Below are 20,782 nucleotides of genomic sequence, written 5' to 3' on the forward strand. Positions count from 1 at the left end.
TCAACTTCATCAAATACTACCTCGACCAAAAACTTTAACCTGAAGCGGGACAGACGGACGAACGGACGGATGAACGGACGGACGGACAGACGAAAGAACGGACGCACAGACCAGAAAACATAATGCCCATAAATGGGGCATGAAAAAAAACAAGGATTTTATAGCATTTTTAAATATGGTTACGTAATAAAATCATGAAAAAAAAAGTAGGGGTCAGTGGGAGGGGGCTGGTTGGGGGAAGAGAAATTTTAATGGCACTACATCATGACATTGATAAAACCAGAGGATTCTGAATATTTGGCAAACATTCTGAAACAAGAGGAGCGAACAACCTTAAAACAATGACAAACTGGTCCTGATGTCTGTAAAAAAAAATCAGCCTAAATAAATCAAAAGTTTGTCATCTCTGTTGATATAGGGTAGTTGCCATCATATTTTAAGTAAACATATCACGATCGTTTAAAGCTGTTCTAAAATTATTCATCCATTACTTAATTAGAATATATTGTCATACATGAACAATTAATTAATATATACAATGAAAAAGTTCATGCTTTGGGATGATTGAAAATAAAATGTCAGAGGACATGCAATTAAAAAAAATAATCTTGAACTTCATACTGTGTTGATGTCAATGGCAAATATTTTTTTTTCGATTTGAATAAATGAATATTTCCTGTTAAGAAATTTATTAAAATGAAAAATTGAAATATCAGCTTATCGGGAAGTCAAATCTTATCAACCAGTATAAAAAAAAATATTAAACAAATTACAAAAAAGAAAAAAATACATAAAAAACTCATGCTTTAAAATAAATTGAAGAAACTACAGTAACAAGTACATTTGCCTAAAGGGTATGGTAGTTGCTTCCCTGTCTGGCCTGGTACCACCTGCATCCAAAAAATATGATGGCAACTATTGCTCCACATAAAATAACTCCACCAATGAACGAAACTGCATCAAAATGATGATTATTGCCACCTTTAGATGGTGCAGCAGCTGTAAATGTCAGAAAGAGGCTAAAAATTATCTTTTTCCAAATGACTATTTTCATATACAAATCTTTTGACTCTGCAGTATATTAATTTGTTGACGTGTTACCTACCCGGTGGTAGATAATTTTAGTACATGGTTAGGAAAAAGCAAGTAAAAGTAGAAATCAAGCTTTCAATGAACAAAATTTAGGGAGAAAATTAACTGTTTTGTTTTCTATATACAGTAAAAAAATCAAAATACAGTTAAAATTTTCCCATTTATTCACCTATTGTAAGCTTGATTTTACTTCTATAGACTTGTTCCCTATTGACCCAGTACGAGAGCTTTCTACCACAGAGTAGGAAATCTGTCGAAAAATTACATACTTGGGAGTCAAAAGTCAGTTATATGAAAATGGTCTATTCAAGGTCATTTTGAACTAGTGGAAGGTTTTCATTGTTTTGTTTTTAAACATGTTAAAGGGAAACACTAACTGATATATACATGTTGACAAATTTTCTTCTATTCTTGAAACAAATTTACCTCTTTTTTATACCTTTCATATATAGCTTGTTAGGAGACAACAATTCCAGAAAATCAAAATTAAATATACTACATGTTCTACCTTTAATACTATTTTAAACCAAACTTTAGAAAAAGCCATGCCTCATCCCTAGAACCTTTCCCATAAATTGCTTCAACTACATCAACTATGCATAAAGTGATTATGAAAAAAAATCTTAAACCTGATATATTCTTAAAATAAGGAAAATGCAACTGAAACTTTGTCTTTGTTTACGTTCTTTTTTCCATTTTCCCTTTTTTATATAAATACATGCATTTTGTGTTTTTAAAAATACATTGTTTCTAATCATGTACATGGTGTACGGTAAAAAGTTAATAATTTCAGATGTAAGCAACCTTTCTGTATAAGTAACTTCTGTAGATTCATAATTATTTGTGAGATATCAATTTTTGTGGATTTAGAGGGTACACGCTGGTATGCAGACTTTTACAAAACCACAAAATACATTTTGTGTATCCACGCAAATGCAAGTTTTAATCAATCCACAAAAATAAATATATCCACAATAAATAACTATCATCATTTCACGGTCACTGAAAATAACGTAGAATGCTCCAATTAAAATTCTAATTGGACTAAATTTTTCACTATCAAGCTGAAGGCAAAGAAGTATGCGCTCAAATTTTAAACAATGAAATCTGCAAACAGATTGAAAGAAAAGTTATAGTTGATTTTTCCAGAATTTATCATTCACCTAGATGTATCTCACCACTGATAAATATCCAGAAAAATGAGTCATACATGTGCAATCTAACATAAAATGAGTGCTGTCTTCAGTGTTGAAATGACATGCTTTTTGTTTACCAGTAAAACATAACATGCTTACACGTTTTGGATTCTGAAGAATATTAGATGATTTATATAAAAAAAATTATTCACTTTAGTGGGTAGACCTTGTTGGTCAGGGAGATAACTCTTTAATTCAGTGATGCATTTGTGTATTATAAGTCAAGTTTCATCAATTCATATTACGAATTTACCTGAAACAGATTGGAAATAGTCTATGTAACCTACAGGTGTAGCACCACTAATTCAGGCCTGACCAGAAAGCACATACCAGAAAGTGGTACATATCTAACGCAAAATAGTTCCTACCCATGAGTGTAACTTTCAAAATCTGTAGAATATTTAGGTATTTTTGGTATCAAATGAAAACTAAAGGACTGGTGATCATTATAGAACACTTTTGGACTTGTAATAATTTTGAATATTAAAAAAAACTGCGCAAAAATTTAAAAAGAGGGTACATTTTGTCTATTTGTCAGATCTGATGTACCTGTTTTTGTACATCCGAAGTTCTGGGAACCAGTTCTTTCTTATATGCTATTAAAGGTTAATGTTGATTTTTTCAGTACAAGACACCATAAAGTGTTGCTTTGACATGCCATTATTGTCACTTTATTTGAACTTAAAACAATAGAGGTGTGTCTGCTTGAAATGGAGGAATCTAACATAGAAAGCAATGGGGCCATGTAAAGTCAATTAGTGGTGTACTTCGTAGAAGATTAGAATATATTGATGAAAATAATTGTACTGACGATTTTAAGAGTTATTTCCCTTAACCTACATTTACCTCCTTAAATTTTATTACTTACTTGTAGGAGCTACAGCAGCACCTGTAAACAAAATCATATCATTAGGTAATACAAGGGAAACAATCTAGGTATTTATATTTCTAATGCAATCATTTTGTATGTTTCTGATTGGATGACAATCGACGTAATATTCTTTATCTCCCTGTATCAGTAAAACTAAGAAAACCCAACATTTTAAATCTGCAATGTATCGACATGTATTTATCTCAAACAATATTAAGTAAAAACCTCATATTCAACACCTACTTATCTTTTTTCCATCAAATCATATTACATTATGAAGCTATCAAACACCCAGTGTTTACGTTTGACACCAGAAACATTCTTACCATGTCACCTTGTTTAGGTGCCAAAGAAGATGATTTCATCATGGAAGAGCTTACACAAACGCTTTTACACTTATACTTATTGGACATAGAAATTACCTTAATTGTCTTATTCAGATTCGAAATAATTGATGCAAGCTATACTTTATTGTAATTTTAACATTGGTAATGGGTAGGCATTATATTCGTGATTATTTTAGCCCTCACTTTCACTCTGGCAAAAATAATCACAAATATAATGCCTACCCATGTTAAACTACAATAAAGTATAGCTTGCATCAATTATTTCTTAAGTAAAATACAGTTCATGAATCTATTAATAAAAGTTTTTAATCCAGAATTCTAAAAATAGCCTCTTATTCCAGCATGTACTTACATGAATCCAAAAAGGTGGTTCCACATTCTGTCTGGATAGTTGTTTGATTCGTAGTTGAGTAACACCCTACAAAACAATGAGTTAAAATATACCTTGCCTATGAGTAACACCCTACAAAACAATGAGTTAAAATATACCTTGCCTATGAGTAACACCCTACAAAACAATGAGTTAAAATGTAACTTGCCTATGAAAAATCTTAACACTGAAAAAAGGATACCCAAAAGCAATAGAATAAGTATATAGAACAATTTGAAAGGTAGAATATATGAGAATTCCAAAATTCTAAAATATCGTTGCGATCAGTCTTCATTTCCTTACACCCAAAGAATTACAACTTCATGCTCATTGTTTTTTAAGTTTAAAAGTAGATTTTGCCCTGTATGAAACATCCTGTTGCTAATTACTGTAGAAACATTATTTTTCGTGGGGTCAAAATTTGGTGGATATATATCATATTCTATAAGATTTCATGGGGATTTATTACCTTAAATGTAAGTGGTGTTATATGGAGGTTAAATTTTTCGTGGGGGTTTTAATTTCGCGGATATATTCTTTCCATGAAATAAATGAAATAAATCCTCCACGAAAATTTCTGCTTTTACAGTATTACAATGATTAAGTTTCCTGGGAGTGGATATAGGAAATGGTTAGTTTTACCGGAAAAATCTATCTACCAAAATTGCAGGCTTGTTTGCAAACTAAGAAATGTTGATATCAAGTTTCAAGAAACTCTGATGATTTGTACTTCCTGCCAAAAATGCAACCAATTTTTAATAAAACAGACATACCCAGATGGACAGACATAACCAGTATGATATCCCCTTCCTTTCAGAGCAGGGTTATGTGTAAAACGTTTAAAACTGCTACATTTGTTTGCACTTGTCCTAAGTTAGGAAATTGATGTTCAGTAGTTTTTATTTGATGTGTTTTATAAGTGTTTATCGTTTCTCATTATTTTATATATGTTCCAGACCATACGAGTATTTGGACCGTACGCGTACGGTCCGGACCGTATACGTATACTCGTACGGTCCGACCCTACGCGTACGGTCCAGCTGACCATACATGTTTTGGGATCATATGGGTTAAATGTTAACAAACATTTATCAAAATCTTTATTTTTATTTATACAAATTGTTACTATTACAATTAGATGTATAAAGTGAATAAGCGAACAATTAAAATTAAATATTTGTTTAATTTTATATCCGTGAATCCTATTTTGTTACTCTGGCCCAAGATAACACTTGCTTTCACAAGGAACGTCATATATTTTTAACATTAACATGTTTTGTTCATGCATGTTCCTTTGCATATGCATTTTTTGTAAAGTTCCTAAATATTCTAAAACAATTGTCCTCCCACATTATGTTTACTTCTGATAACTTCAATTTCAATGAGCATACTGGGCTGTAATTAATGAATTACTGACATGGTAAGTACAGGAGATTAATAGATTAAATAAGCCTGATTTTTTACAAATAGTTAAGTTTTTATTTCAATAACTATTCAACTTTTTATATTAATTTGAGATATAAGTTATGTTGATCTGTTATATACATTTGTATCTAATAAACTTGACCAAATTCTTAATATTAGTCAGACCGTACGCGTACGGTCCGACCGTATGCGTATATTGAAAAAGTATGCATACGGTTCAGACCGTACGCGTACGGTCCAAGTACTCATACGGTCTGGAACATATACAGATTAGACCATTGATCTTTCTGTTTGAATGGTTTTACACTAGTCATTTTTGGGGCCCGTTATAGCTTGCTGTTTGGTGTGAGTCAAGACTTCGTGTTGAAGACCGTACTTCAACCTATAATAGATAATTTTTACAAATTGTGACTTGGATAGAGAGTTGTTTGAAATAGGCACTTATACCACATCTTTTTATATCTATAGAAGGACAGACAAAAACCATTATCATCCTTCCTTTCAGAGCAGAGTTATAAATAACTAGTACATACCTTTATAAGTCAGTTTTGTGGTGGTTCCATTACAGTTGACAAAGATACACTTAAACAGTTCATTTCCACAACAATCTTTCACGTTCTTGAGGTTCTGACACTCTGAAGAATAATAGGATGTTTTATATTATGTATTACGACATATACATGATATACTGTTAATTCAAAAGTTATTGTTTGCAATTATAATTTCTTAATTGACAAACATTTTTTTATTAATTGTTGCGATGTTAGGAAAAGCTGCATACAGATATACTGTGGATTCACTTATTTCCATTGATACCAATTTTTTCATGAATGAATGAAAACTTGAGGTGGTACCCAACACTATCACTAAAATTAATTTGGCTCGTTTAATTTTAATAAAATTTTGTCCAAGTATCTACTTTGATCCTTAAACAAAAATATAAAAATTTCAAAAATTTTGAACCAACCGTTTTGTCAGAAAAATTACACTGGTTATATAGCACTTTGACAAAAACCAATTTTGATCATTGAGAAGCTTAATATTCCTTTTACAACACAACGTAATTAAAACGTTTAGCTGACTTTACAGAGTTATCTCCCTGTAGTGTTAGGTACCACCTTAACGTGTTCGTAGATACTTAATTTCATGATTTTGCAGAAGCCTTGAGAAAATTTGTCATTCCTTACACACTTAATTGAGTGGTTCAACCGTACCTAAGAAATCCACAAAATCTGGTATCCAAAGAATGATAATGTATCCACAGTATAATAAGATATCAGAATACAAATTCTTATTATTGCGATAATCAAGTAGTTGCATTATTCACATTAATTAATACTTTGCAATAATTTCTGAATTTACAGTGGTCAATGGTGGTCAAATGGCCCGCATTAATCACTAAAATAACTGAATTCATAAATTCCGTCTTGCTCTTCAAACTTTTTCAACTAAATATGACTTTATAACAACTGTCATAAACCAAGGAAGGGTTAAAACATATGAACACAATTATACCCTTCTGTTTCAATAGAAAATATCAGACTGACGCAAAAATCTGGTATAAATGTTGTCGATCAAATACAATTAACTTTGTTTTTATTGACAGAAAATTTGATTTAAAACTGTAAATGTGTTCCCTTTATCTATCAGAGATAGTAAAGGATTGATAATCTCACTTTAACAAGGCATTCCAGCACATATTTTTATTCAGATACTGAACCACGGCTGTCTTCAACTTAATAGGACATCAAATTTTCTAGTAAAATTCCACATGCAAAATAAGGAAGGCTATTTGTTTTTCAGGCCACCACCTAAACAATATACTAATTTAAGAATATCATTAAAGATAGTCTAGCATAGGCACATTCTTGAGGACAGTTCCAGAGAAAAATATATTGGAACACTGAAGCCAGTGAAGGTAGTATCAACTACACCAATATAGAGGGGTTGGACGGGTCCTGATCCCAAAATGCCGGGCTTAAAAACATGAAATCCTGAAGTCCCGAATTTAAATAAATTTAAATCCCAACATCTCGAGATTCGAAAAAAGAATTCCCAGTATCCCGAAAGGGTCAATCCAGAAATACCTAGCTTAAAAACACCCGATCCTGAGGTCCTGATAAAGGTCCCATCCCCACTCAATAGACCAACTTATAGGGGCAGTTTCTAGAGAATTCAAACACCATGAACAAACACATATGCATATGACACAATTGGGTGAAAAGAAATATCTGAAATTATAAAAGTTTATGTATTTATGTATTTTTGTATCGGAGAAACTAGAAGAAGCCATTATTGTCCATAAAATCTTTAAAAACCAAAAAACCTTGCGACTAATTTTCAAAAAGCTCTATTTTTTAGTTATTGAGAAAAATAAAATCTACTATTAGTGCCTAAGCAAAGTAGTGATCTTCATTATATTGGTTCGTAGTAGAATTTTTGAGGGGAATATTAAGATTTTAATGTCAGTGACGAAGACTCTAAAATCTGCTGAAAGATAGAAAATGAGTATTGTGACACCCTAAACCTTTCCCAAACTGAATCCCAATTTGTCTAATTTCAAAAACAATACAAATGTATTGGAATCAACTATGAGAATGATATAATGGTTGTTTTGTGAGTCAGGCTACTCCAGATCAATATGATTATCTCCCTTTTTAAAATATGTTCAACTGCAATTATATTCTAATAAAAAGATAGTTCTACAAATGTGTAAAAGCAGTATTGGTTTTGCTCATTGCTGAAGGCTGTACAGTGACCTATAGTTGTTAAATTCTATGTCACTTGGACTCTTGTGAAGAGTTGTCTTATTTACAATCATACCACATCTTCTTTCTTATAAAATTTATCAAATATATTACGGTATAGAAGTGGTTGACCTTATGAGATGCATGTGCAGACAGACAGATTGACTATATAACTCATATATTCAACAGGGACCCCCCCCCCCAAAAAAAAAGTTTATACAGGGTTAATTATAGCATCCTCTGTTGCCAAAATGTCTTAGGGAGAATTATTTATCAATCCTGTATTAAACTTGTATTTATGAAGTCATCTGATTGAAGTCAACAATAAAAGTAGAAATCTGAAATGTCTTGGCAAAGTTTATTGTTAGTTCGCTGCAATCTTTTCTCCTTTACAAACTCAAATGAGGGATTTTTTTTCTCATAAATCTAGTTCATTTTCACAGGAAGTATTCAAATAATAGCTGAGCCAGGATTAAATCTTCAGTCATTAACCTTTAAGGGTGTACTTAGGTGAGGTTAGGTGAAAATTAATAAATTGAGAAGTTAAAATTGATATTATAAGCTTGTAGAGCATCAATTAAGGATAAAAATAAGCTAAAAATATTGATAGGTCATGGACCTCCTTTTCAAGATAATTGAGATTTCAATTATGGCGGGAAAAGGCTGACTCTGACTTTTACCTTATATTTGCATTGGTATTACTAGGTCTCAAAACAAAAGAAAGAAAATTAAGAATCTTCTAAAATTTTGGTAAACGACCTTCATGAGCTATTAAGTCTTATATGAAAAAATAAATGGGTGTTATGGGGCAAAATATTTTACATTGTTTTGTATGGAAAAACACAAAGAAGTCCGAACATTTGACTCAAATTCCAAAACCTCACCTAAGTACATCCTTAACTCAGTACTATAAGGGTATTAACTGGTCAGTGGTGTTTTAAATACTGAATCCCATATTCTAGTTGATTGATTTAGAGTTTAAATAAGATATTCATACTCAAAATTTTGTGACTGTAAGCCTTAGTATTTATTGCCTCTATTTCTTAAAAGAGAATTTGTAGATATATCCTTGATTGTAAAGTCTCTGAAGTTAAAAATTAATCCTTTACATTAATCTATGAATTTCATAATCTAATTTTTTGTCAAATAATTGAAATTTGGTACTAAAAAGCATGGCAGCCATACTTGAATTAGAAAAGCTATTCCAAACTTTGTTACTCTGCTTGAGTTTTTTTGCAGTGGCAAATCCAGTGGGTTCTAGGGGTTTGAACCCCCCTTTTTTTTTTGAACGATCAATGCGTTTGAATTAGGACATCTAGTTGGACCCCTTTTTAAAAATGGATGGATCTGCCCCTTTTTTGCACCAATCAAACTAATAAACTAAGAACACTGTCATTTATAAAGAACAAACAAACAAAAACCTAAAAAATCTACCTACTTCTAAAGTTTTGGGATAAACCTGTCAAAAAACAGATTTATTACATAAACCTGTCTTAAGTTAAACATACAATTTACAGATTTTGTTTGTACTTCCTAATTAACCTCCTTCGATATGGGCTGTTCCAAAATTTATCAGGTGGGGGATGTAAGACTCTTCGAATTAATTAAACATGGATGGTTGTATTTTACTAAATAGAATTTTTTACAAATTACAAAAAAAAAAAAAAAATTATGGGTGGTTGTGGTCATAAAATAAACAGCTGCGCCATGAGCGCATGATACGCCCGACTTCTTGTGTGGAAGTTTTATGCAATAATCATAAAAAGTTTCTGAGGAAGTTTTAAGCAATAACCATTTATTGTTTTTGAGACACGGCGGGACATGTGAAACCCCCCCCACCCTGTTTTTTTTTTACAAATATCACTAAAATAAAATTTTGAATCAAACCAAAAAGTATACAGATCTTTAAATTAGTATAACAAAGAAGTGTGTACAGTTTCAAGCAATAATCATAAATTGTTTTTGAGATACGGCGCGACATGTAAAATAAACCCTCCCCTTTTTTACAAAATACTCAATAACTCAAAAATAAAATTTTGAGTCATCACCAAAAAGTATACAGATCTTTAAATTAATATAACAAAGAAGTGTGTAAAGTTTTAAGCAATAATCATTAATCGTTTTTGAGATACGGCACGACATGTAAAAAAACCCTCCCCCTTTTTTACAAAATACTCAATAACTCAAAAATGAAATTTTGAATCATCACCAAAAAGTATACAGATCTTTAGATTAATATAACAAAGAAGTGTGTAAAGTTTTAAGCAATAATCATAAATCATTTTTGAGATACGGCGCGACATGTAAAAAAACCCTCCCCCTTTTTTACAAAATACTCAAAAACTCAAAAATGAAATTTTGAATCATCACCAAAAAGTATACAGATATTAAAATTAATATAACTAAGAAGTGTGTAAAGTTTTAAGCAATAATCAAGAAACGTTTTTGAGATACGGTGCGACATGTGAAAAAAAACACACCCCTGTTTTAGTTACAAAGTGCCGTAACTCGAAAAGTTTAAATCTTATTTTCACCAAAAAGTATACAGATCATTTGACCATCATAAGAAACAACTATATTATTAAGTTTAATGAAATTCGGATAAGTCGTTCTCAAGTTATGGTGCGACATGTTTACGCCGGACGGACAGACAGACGGACGGACACCGGACATTTGTATACCATAATATGTCCCGTCAAAATTTTGACGGGCGTATAAAAAAACATCTCATCCCCATCCCCCACATTTATTTTGGAACAGTCCATACTAATTATCAAATACAGATTTAAAATGCATTGTTATAAATAGTGTATTAACTACCAGTAACTATATAATCATGATTATATTGAAAAGTCCCTCGCATAAAGAAAAATTTATTTAGACTTTTCTATTATTTAAACATAATCGTAGAAAAGAATGGTCAAAACATTTAGAGATAAGTACTGTGGATTCATTATTATTTGTTGGATATCAATTTTTGTTGGTTTTGTGGACAGAGGTAATCGGCAAATTAAAATGTTTAAGGAATTAGAAATTTCCTATATGATTTGTATGCAGAGATTGGCAAAACCACTAAATGAAAAATCCACAAATAATGTAACTTTTCCTCAAACAAGAAAATTAGTATCCATGAAAATAAATTAATCCACAGTAGGTACAATATTGGATTGCTTTAGACTATCAAACAATTCGCCTTTTCAGAATTTAAAGGACTGTGGGTAATTTCATTGTTCGTACACCAAAATGAAAATAACTTAGCATCATTGGATGGATTTCCATTGTTAAGTATGTTTCAAACCAATCGCAACATTTTGGTGTACGCTTTTGAAAATATTACCCAAAATGCATTAGATTCTGAAACGGCAAATTTGCAGATGTAAATGAAAAAAAAACATTGGGTTAAAACACCAAGATATACTTGATTCAATCTACTGTGTATTCATTGATGTTCATTGGTACCAATTTTTGTGACAAGGGGAACACTACATTTTTGATATTTAAATATATGGTTTTGCCAAAGTCTTTAAACAAACTATGGAAAATTTTAATTTGAGGATCAGCTGTACCTACAATATCCACAAAAATTGATATCCCATGAATAATAATAAATATGCAGTAAAAGGAAAGACGGGAGTACCAAACAAAATCTTTTCCTATACCGTGGATTCATTTATTTTAGTGGCTACCAATTGCCGCGGATGAAGGAATACTTACATGTTCATGGACATTTGATTTCGTGGTTTTGACGAAGTCTTTATACAAGCCTTTAAAAAAATTGTCATTTGTTGAACGGTTCACCTCTACCCTTGACATCCACAAAAAATTGGTATCCAACGAATATTACAGCTTATTTCCTAATGCATGCAGAGCAAGACTTTAGATAGCTTGCTTGCTTAGTTTGTATATTGTACAGTTTTATTGGGATATAACCAATCAAATTTAAATATAATATTTACGGGTTAAAAATGCCTATATATATATTGTTTGAAGATGTCAATCTAAATGATTACAAAGCTTGATTTAGCATTTATACAAACAGAGCAAGCAAGCATACCAAAGTTTTACTCTACAAGCATTAGGAAATTAGCTGTAATGAATCCACAGTAATCCATTTACCCCGAGACATTCACCATTGACTAACAAACCTGTATCATTCTCAAAAGAGTCTGGTAGCATTGTATAACAAATTAAATGGAACCATTAGTTTTATTAATTGTGAAAAAAAAACCTAAAATATGTTTTCTAAACCATATTACTTTTAAGTTTGATTAAGTTCAAAAGCCCCTGTTTAGTTATGCGAAAGCCTAAAAATCTTAAAATCTTAAAATATCACACAACCAGATGCTCCGCAGGGCGTAGCTTTATACGACCGCAGAGGTTGAACCCTGAATGGTTGGGGCAAGTATGGACACAACATTCAAGCTGGATTCAGCTCTAAATTTGGATTGTGATTAAATAGTTGACACAGCATAGGTTTCTGACACAGAATGAATGTGTTCTAATGAACTTAAAATTTTTGTTTTCTCTTAGAGCAATTCACTATGCTGTTGAATATTAATCCTCTCAAAACAAGGATGTGTCCTCAGTACACGAATGCCCCACTCGTACTATCATTTTCCATGTTCAGTGGACCGTGAAATTGGGGTAAAAACTCTAATTTGGCATTAAAATTAGAAAGATCATATCATAGGGGACATGTGTACTAAGTTTGAAGTCGATTGGACTTAAACTTCATCAAAAACTACCTTGACCAAAAACTTTAACCTGAAGCGGGACAGACGGACGGACGAACGGACGGACGGACGGACGGACGCACAGACCAGAAAACATAATGCCCCTCTACTATCGTAGGTGGAGCATAAAAATGTTTGAAGAAATTTTCTTTTTTATTTATGAAATTTCAAATGAGAAAAATTGAACCCAATTTTTTTAATCACATCCCCCTTTCCCTTATTCCAAAACTAATCTCAATTAAAATTTCTAATGGAGTTTGCAACAATAACTACTCATTTAAATACATCATAAAATATTAAGATGTAAAAAAAACTGCTTGTTATCACTGAATATTATTTATTATAATTTATCAGTTGGTAGTAAAAAGTGAATATACATTGTATATTGTATATAACAAAGATTTAAGTTGATTCTGGACAAAGAAAGATAACTCCAATTAAAAAAAAATCTTGCTATTGCACAATATTTTGCAATTAGATATTTCTTGCTTACTATTCTGGACAAAGAAAGATAACTCTAATTAAAAAAAAATTTGCTATTTCACAATATTGTGCAATTAGATATTTCTTGCCATTGCGCAATACTGTGCAATTGAAAAGACTTGCTATTGCACAATACTTAATATAATAATTTTAGATCCTGATTTGGACCAACTTGAAAACTGGGCCCATAATAAAAAATCTAAGTACATTTTTGGATTCAGCATATCAAAGAACCCCAAGATTTCAATTTTTGTTGAAATCAGACTAAGTTTAATTTTGGACCCTTTGGACTTTAGTGTAGACCAATTTGAAAACAGGACCAAAAATGAAGAATCTACATACACAGTTAGATTTGGTATATCAAAGAACCCCATTTATTCAATTTTTGATGAAATCAAACAAAGTTTAATTTTGGACCCCGATTTGGACCAACTTGAAAACTGGGCCAATAATCAAGAATCTAAGTACATTTTTAGATTCAGCATATCAAAGAACCTAACTAATTCATTTTTTGTCAAAATCAAACTAAGTTTAATTTTGGACCCTTTGGACCTTAATGTAGACCAATTTGAAAACGGGACCAAAAGTTAAGAATCTACATACACAGTCATGACAGTTAGATTTGGCATATCAAAGAACCCCAATTATTCAATTTTGATGAAATCAAACAAAGTTTAATTTTGGACCCTTTGGGCCCTTTATTCTGTTGGGACCAAAACTCCCAAAATCAATACCAACCTTCCTTTTATGGTCATAAACCTTGTGTTTAAATTTCATAGATTTCTATTTACTTATACTAACGTTATGGTGCGAAAACCAAGAAAAATGCTTATTTGGGTCCCTTTTTGGCCCCTAATTCCTAAACTGTTGGGACCTAAACTCCCAAAATCAATACCAACCTTCCTTTTGTAGTCATTAACATTGTGTTTAAATTTCATTGATTTCTATTTACTTAAACTAAAGTTATTGTGCGAAAACCAAGAATAATGCTTATTTGGGCCCTTTTTTGGCCCCTAATTCCTAAACTGTTGAAACCTAAACTCCCAAAATCAATCCCAACCGTTCTTTTCTGGTCATAAACCTTGTGTCAAAATTTCATAGATTTCTATTAACTTAAACTAAAGTTATAGTGCGAAAACCAAGAAAATGCTTATTTGTGCCCTTTTTGGCCCCTAATTCCTAAAATGTTGGGACCAAAACTCCCAAAATCAATACCAACCTTCCTTTTGTGGTCATAAACCTTGTGTTAAAATTTCATAGATTTCCATTCACTTTTACTAAGTTAGAGTGCGAAAACTAAAAGTATTCGGACGCCGGACGACGACGACGACGCCAACGTGATAGCAATATACGACGAAAAATTTTTCAAATTTTGCGGTCGTATAAAAAAAGGTTGTGCAGTATTTATTTAAGATTTATATCAATATGTTCTGTTGGAGAAATATTGGAGATGTATGAACGAATAGCTGTAAACCTCCAGTGGCAAGTTAAATGTATATTTAAGACAAAGGCATGATAATGTGATATGAATATAAACCCCAGCTCTGTACCAAACTGTCAGTCCGCAGGAATACATGTCACCTTACCCAGACACATTATTCTCACTCCAAACTTGACCAGTCTTTGTAAATATCAGTATAGTAATGAACAGTATTAAAACTGTTTTTGTTTTTTTAAATTATGAATAGTCACAACAATGCAGATAAATAAAGGTCTTAAGACTAAATAAATCAATTTTATGTTTCACCTGCAATAAATGTGTCAGAATGTATTTAAAAAGGTTTCTAATCCTGTAGTGACGTTAACTCTCTAATTCTAAAAGAGTTTGAGTTAAAGAGTCCAATTGATGTTATTTATAATAACCTAAAACACAAAATCAATAACAGGAAATGGTGACTTCTGTTTTTCTCTGATTTTCCCCATATCAATTTAAAGTTTCTTGGACTTTTTCTCTGTCTGTATCAATTTTGTAAACAAAAATGTCTACTGAAAATTTATTGAGGTTGACATTTTCAATAAGCAGAAGATTTCAAATTATAACGGGAGGGAGGAAAGAGGGTCTGAAAAGCACAAGATTTTGACTTCTGCTGGAAGAATCACATGTATGCCCTGGTGTACATAAATGTATACATATGATGATTACAGATTTCTATCTAGCATCATTATGTCAACATTGCCTATAATACAATAACCACTACATAGACAGGGTTCATATAACCTTGACCTTGTTTTCATGGCTAACTGGTCAATTTCAGAATATCAAATATACACCTTCACATCAATAGTAAACTTTCTTAAAACTGTTTTAGGGAGTTAAAACTGTGTTATCTCCCCTTAAAATCAATATTTATTAATTCAACAGCGACACATTTCTACGGCAAACATACTACTGTGGATTCATTATTATTCATGGGATACAAATTTTCATTGATTTCATGGTTACAGGTGAACCACGAATATAAAGGTTTCACAAAGTACAAATTTTCTAGTCTTGTATCATGTGTAAGACATTAATAAAACCGGGAAATATCCACCAAAATACAAATTATACAATGTTTCCTCAAACAACAAAAATTTGTACCCATGACAATAAATGAATCTACAGTAGGTAACAATAAATAATATAATTACCTTCAAATACTGGCTCTGGTGTTGGTTTCACGGTTGTTGTTTTTGGAGTGGTTGTCGGTGCCTCAGTAGTGTGTGCTTGACCTGCAAAAAAAATATTTTATTTCACCACGGAGACAATAAAATTCTGAAAACTGAATAGCAAGATGATGATGATGCTGGATAAGTCAATGTAAGTATTTAACATCCAGTGGAAAATATTACAACCAAATCAGTACAACAACCTGAGATATCAATATAAATACTGGTTTCTACTAGACAGCCTTGCTCATCAAAGAATTTTAAAATGCTCATTCGCAAGGGAACAGTCCCAACGAGGACATGTCACCTTACCTTGAACATTATTCTAACATTTATCTCCCCAGTCTTTGGGATAACTAAATGTTGCCTGCCTAACAGAGTTGCAGTAAATAACAATTTTAATGTTTTTGTTTTTACCCTGACAGTAATAAAACTGATAACCCCGGCACTAAAGGCAAGCACCCAGCCTAAAGACCCATTGAAGTTAACTAAATTGTGAGAGCTTTGTTAACCTTGGTTATGTATTATCAACAATATTACTCAACTGAAACAATTTGCTTTCAATAAAATTTCTTTAATGGAGTAGGCCCAGTAAGACCCCTTTTTTGGACCAAAAAAATAGCATTTTTTCAAATTTGTTAAAAATTTAAGTTTTCGCTACTCATTGGAAAGTAAAATACTTTGGTTACATAAATATGGACTGTTTTAGACGATGCATTGCACATGCATCAGGTATTAGCATCATTAATTTATACAAAAATAACTGAAATCTTCACTATTTTACCAATCATGCTAATTTTTACAGTTTTTGTCTAAAAGGGAAGTGGCCCCACATGTGTTCAGTCTTAATATTGAGACTGAACATGAATGTGCCCAATTACATTTAAGACAAAAACCATTTGAAAAGTGATGTTTTATGGCATTTTTGAAAGATTTTCATATTCAAGGGTGAATTTGAGCATCTTACAGGACCAAATCAGTTCAAATCTTTAATATAATTCTCATTCTAAAGTATATTCAGTAATACAAACACTTACATTGGTCATCAAGTGGAGCACATGTGACTTCTGTCTTGTTGTAGCATCCTGTAAAACATATAATTATCCAATGAAAGAAGACTATTCAATTTGCTGCATGATAGAAACATAAAATATAAATACTAGCTAAACTAGCTTTTTCTTTAGGAAATCAAGAAATGTGAACAGAAAATGTCATTAAACAAGAATGTGTCCCCAGTACACGGATGCCCCATCCACACTATCATTTTCTATGTTCAGTGGACCGTGAAAATGGGGTTAAATCTCTAATTTGGAATTAAAATTAGAAAGATCATATCATACATAACATATATACTAAGTTTCAAGTTGATTGGACTTCAACTTCATCAAAAACTACCTCGACCAAAAACTTAAACCTGACATGGGACAGACGGACGAACGGACGAACGAACGGACGGACGCACAGACCAGAAAACATAATGCCCATAAATGGGGCATAAAAATGGGGCATAAAAATACATGTGTGTACAACTAAATGTAACATATCAACATAGAATCATTTTCATAAAAGCTACAATACTTATGTTTGTGCAATAGAAGAAAACAAGAAAGTTTAAAGTCATATGCAACCACAAATATTTTTTTTTTTATCATTGCACATGTTTTTTATGACTAGAATTCTTTAATTTGTCCACATTTAGAAGTTTACTTTATTTTAATTGCTTGCTTCGAAAAAAGCAATTCGCCCACATATTTTCCGTATGCAGGTGACCTTAGTGTGACCCTTCTCGTTATAATCTGGTGATCGCAATACGCATGGATCTGTCATTGAAATAAACTATTATCTGATTGTTCATGTTATACACATGCTCAATATCCATGCTTCTTTGTTTATTGTTTACTATAAGGTGACAATCGGTAAACTACGGCTTCAAAACACAGCAATTAATTAGCTGCCATATTTGTTAAATCATAACAGACAGAGACAAAAAAAATTGACAATTATACAATATTTTTGCGTAAGAAATGATAAAATCATGCACAGAAGACTAAGTTTATGATATATACATGCATTGGTTTAAGAATTGGATAAACGTTATTTTTTACCAGTCACTCGTTTGATATGACTAAGTATTCAACATTTCAATCAACAACAAAAGTTAAGTCCTCTGCTAGTTTTTTTTATTATTCGATTTAGGCGTTTTGAGTGATTGGCAACCACACAGAATAAATGTCTATAACATGTACGATATGACAAGTTGGCAATACAGGGGAACCTTCACATTATCTGACCCAGTCAATTGATAACCTGAGCGTGCAAAGAAATGGTCTTGTCCACCCTGTTATAAATATGATTATATGTTGACATGATACTTTGTTAGCTTTGCTTAGTTCCAGTCAGAATTTGGGAAAAGTTTTAGGCGTAGAAGGATAAAACAAGATAAATAAAGAATTTCACTTTGCATTTACCAATTAATTCTGCTGGACAAACAACACATTTAAAGGTTGAATTTAAAGTTTTCATGGAAAGAATAAGGGATAAAATTTGCTTAACAAATCAAATAGGTATGGAGAATGTGTCCCATGGTGATACCCCTACTTGCATAATGAGCATACAAAAATATAAAACTTGACATGGAAGGGGCATGGTTATGTGATTTTTATACTTTTTTAAAACATATAATTTAGAAAAAAACTTAGATATAAAGAAACATAAATAATTTGCACTCTGTTTAAGTTTTTATCAACTGGACCATATATATTTACAGTGAGCTTAAGTTTTGGGCCAAACAGTAAAACATTTATAGCAATATGCCTTTTTCTCATGTTTTAGAATCCTCTTCTACTTTTTCATTATTTGATATAATACATTTTTTTTAATAATATTTAGCCTCTCGACTACCCAAGAGGCCCTAACTAATTAATAAATGATTCTACCATCGAATGGTGCCTTGTCTTTTCCAGTACACTTAACAAACACACATCCAAGGTCACTTCCATGTTTACAGCATTCCGTCACATTTTTTGTGAAGTTTCTGCAGGACACTGAAATTAGAAGGTTTATTTCTTTTAAATTAAAGTCCATATTGTTTGTTGTGCAAGGTAGGTATAATAAGACCCAGTTTATTAGCTACTGGAGTTATAAAATTATTAAGTGTATCCAAGCCTTCCAAAATTTAATAAATGTTACTGATAAATACAGAAAAGTCATTTGTGGGGCTACATATTTGTTTTTTTGTATATTATTTAGGCCATTATTTTTCTTGTTTGAAATGTTTTAGATTTGTAATTTCAGGGCCATTAAAAGCTGACTATGCATTGTGGTTGCTCATTGTTGAAAGCTGTAAGGTAAACTATAATCTCTTGTGAAGAGTTGTCTCATAGGAAATCATACCAAATTTTCTTTTTTATACATGTTATATATATCATGTCATGAGCATGTTGAAGTCATACTCTTCTGAATACCATGTAATCTTCATAAAATAGCTGCACCCATAAAAACTTATGGTTTACTGAAACCTGCTGTATTTAAACTACTCATTACCACTCTTGTATATGTTTATGATTACCTCCCTTGTAAATGTTAACAATAGACTATTTTCCAAAATTTATATTATTTCAACAGGTTTTCTAGGACATCCTGGTACCAAGTCAAGTTAGAGCAACATAGAGAAGTAACATCAAGCTTTTAATCTGTACAATTCTAGGGGAAAATATACTGCTTCATATTTTCTTTACAAGACAAACTCATTGGAAAATAGTTGAATTTCCCCTCAAATTGCACTGATTAAATGTTTGATTATACTTATTATGACCCTTTCAATAGATCCAGTACCAGGATGTTGTAGGTAACCTGACAAAATATAATACAATCAAGAGTCAAAAGTCTGTAATATGAAAATAGTCTATTACCTCCCTTGTATATGTTTATGATTACTTTCCTTGTAAATATTTTTGATTACCTCCCTTGTAATTGTTTCTACCACATTACTTACCTGTAGGTACAACTGGTGTTGCATCACCTAGCAATAAATATAAAATCTCCTTAAATATTTGTTATCATTAAATTTTTACCATATATATAATGGGCAGTCTGTGCCAAACTGTTTTAGGGTTTGTCTGACCGAAAGAGAAATTTGGACTTTTCTACTATATGTTAAACCAAAATATCTTAAAGTCTCTGTCTGTCCAAATGATTTTTTGTCTGACATTTTGTCAGTCAGACAGAGTGTTGGATACACTGAATGGGGAGTATTCTTCCAATAAACACATTGCCATACTAAATTCTTTTCGATTTCAATTTTCAAAGATCGTACTTGAGCTCAAACTGTGCCTTAAACCTGAAGTTGAGGAAACATGCATCTTATTAATGTAATAAGGTGGACCTCTTAAAAGTATGGAGAACCATTGGAGGCAAATATTATCCTTTTGGGTAAGAGTTATATTACTGTCCCAACATGGAAAGAGTTAATATATTTTACAAGAAATAAATACAAAAGATTGCTTTAGAAATAGCAATAACATTTTCCATAAAATTTTCAAATTCCAAAAGGCAAAACACCTGTAAAAAAGAATGTGTCCCTAGTACATGGATGCCCCATCCGCATTATCATTTTCTAAGTTTAGAGGACTGTGAAAATGGAGTAAAAATTCTAATTTGGCATTAAAATTGGAAAGATTATATCATAAGGAACATGTGTACTAAGTGTCAAGTTGATTGGACTTCAACTTCATCAAAAACTCCCTCGACCAAAAACTTTAACCAGAAGCAGGACAGACGAAGAAGGAATTGATGGACAAACAAACCGACGGACGAACAGAGGCACAGACCACAAAACATAATGCCCATAAATGGGGCATAAAAAAGTTT

General features: G+C 31.8%; 1 protein-coding gene across 2 annotated transcripts in view; it reads right to left on the bottom strand.

The window, feature by feature from the left end:
• LOC139491426 (sialomucin core protein 24-like) overlaps positions 1 to 20,782 on the bottom strand; it is a 66,897-nt gene that overhangs the window by 6,282 nt on the left and 39,833 nt on the right. Inside the window, exons 8-15 of one of the 2 annotated variants that reach the window (XM_071279118.1) lie at positions 19,908 to 19,934; positions 18,850 to 18,957; positions 16,951 to 16,998; positions 15,896 to 15,976; positions 5,835 to 5,936; positions 3,859 to 3,924; positions 3,157 to 3,177; positions 842 to 999 (exon numbers count right to left, since the gene is read on the bottom strand). In XM_071279118.1, coding sequence (XP_071135219.1) covers positions 848 to 999; positions 3,157 to 3,177; positions 3,859 to 3,924; positions 5,835 to 5,936; positions 15,896 to 15,976; positions 16,951 to 16,998; positions 18,850 to 18,957; positions 19,908 to 19,934 — 605 coding nt within the window. In that variant the 3' untranslated portion in view covers positions 842 to 847. The remainder of the gene's footprint in view (positions 1 to 841; positions 1,000 to 3,156; positions 3,178 to 3,858; positions 3,925 to 5,834; positions 5,937 to 15,895; positions 15,977 to 16,950; positions 16,999 to 18,849; positions 18,958 to 19,907; positions 19,935 to 20,782) is intronic. The other variant, XM_071279117.1, reaches the window with a different exon arrangement.

The sequence above is a fragment of the Mytilus edulis genome, chromosome 10 (assembly GCF_963676685.1).
Source record: "Mytilus edulis chromosome 10, xbMytEdul2.2, whole genome shotgun sequence".
NCBI classification, from domain to species: domain Eukaryota; kingdom Metazoa; phylum Mollusca; class Bivalvia; order Mytilida; family Mytilidae; genus Mytilus; species Mytilus edulis.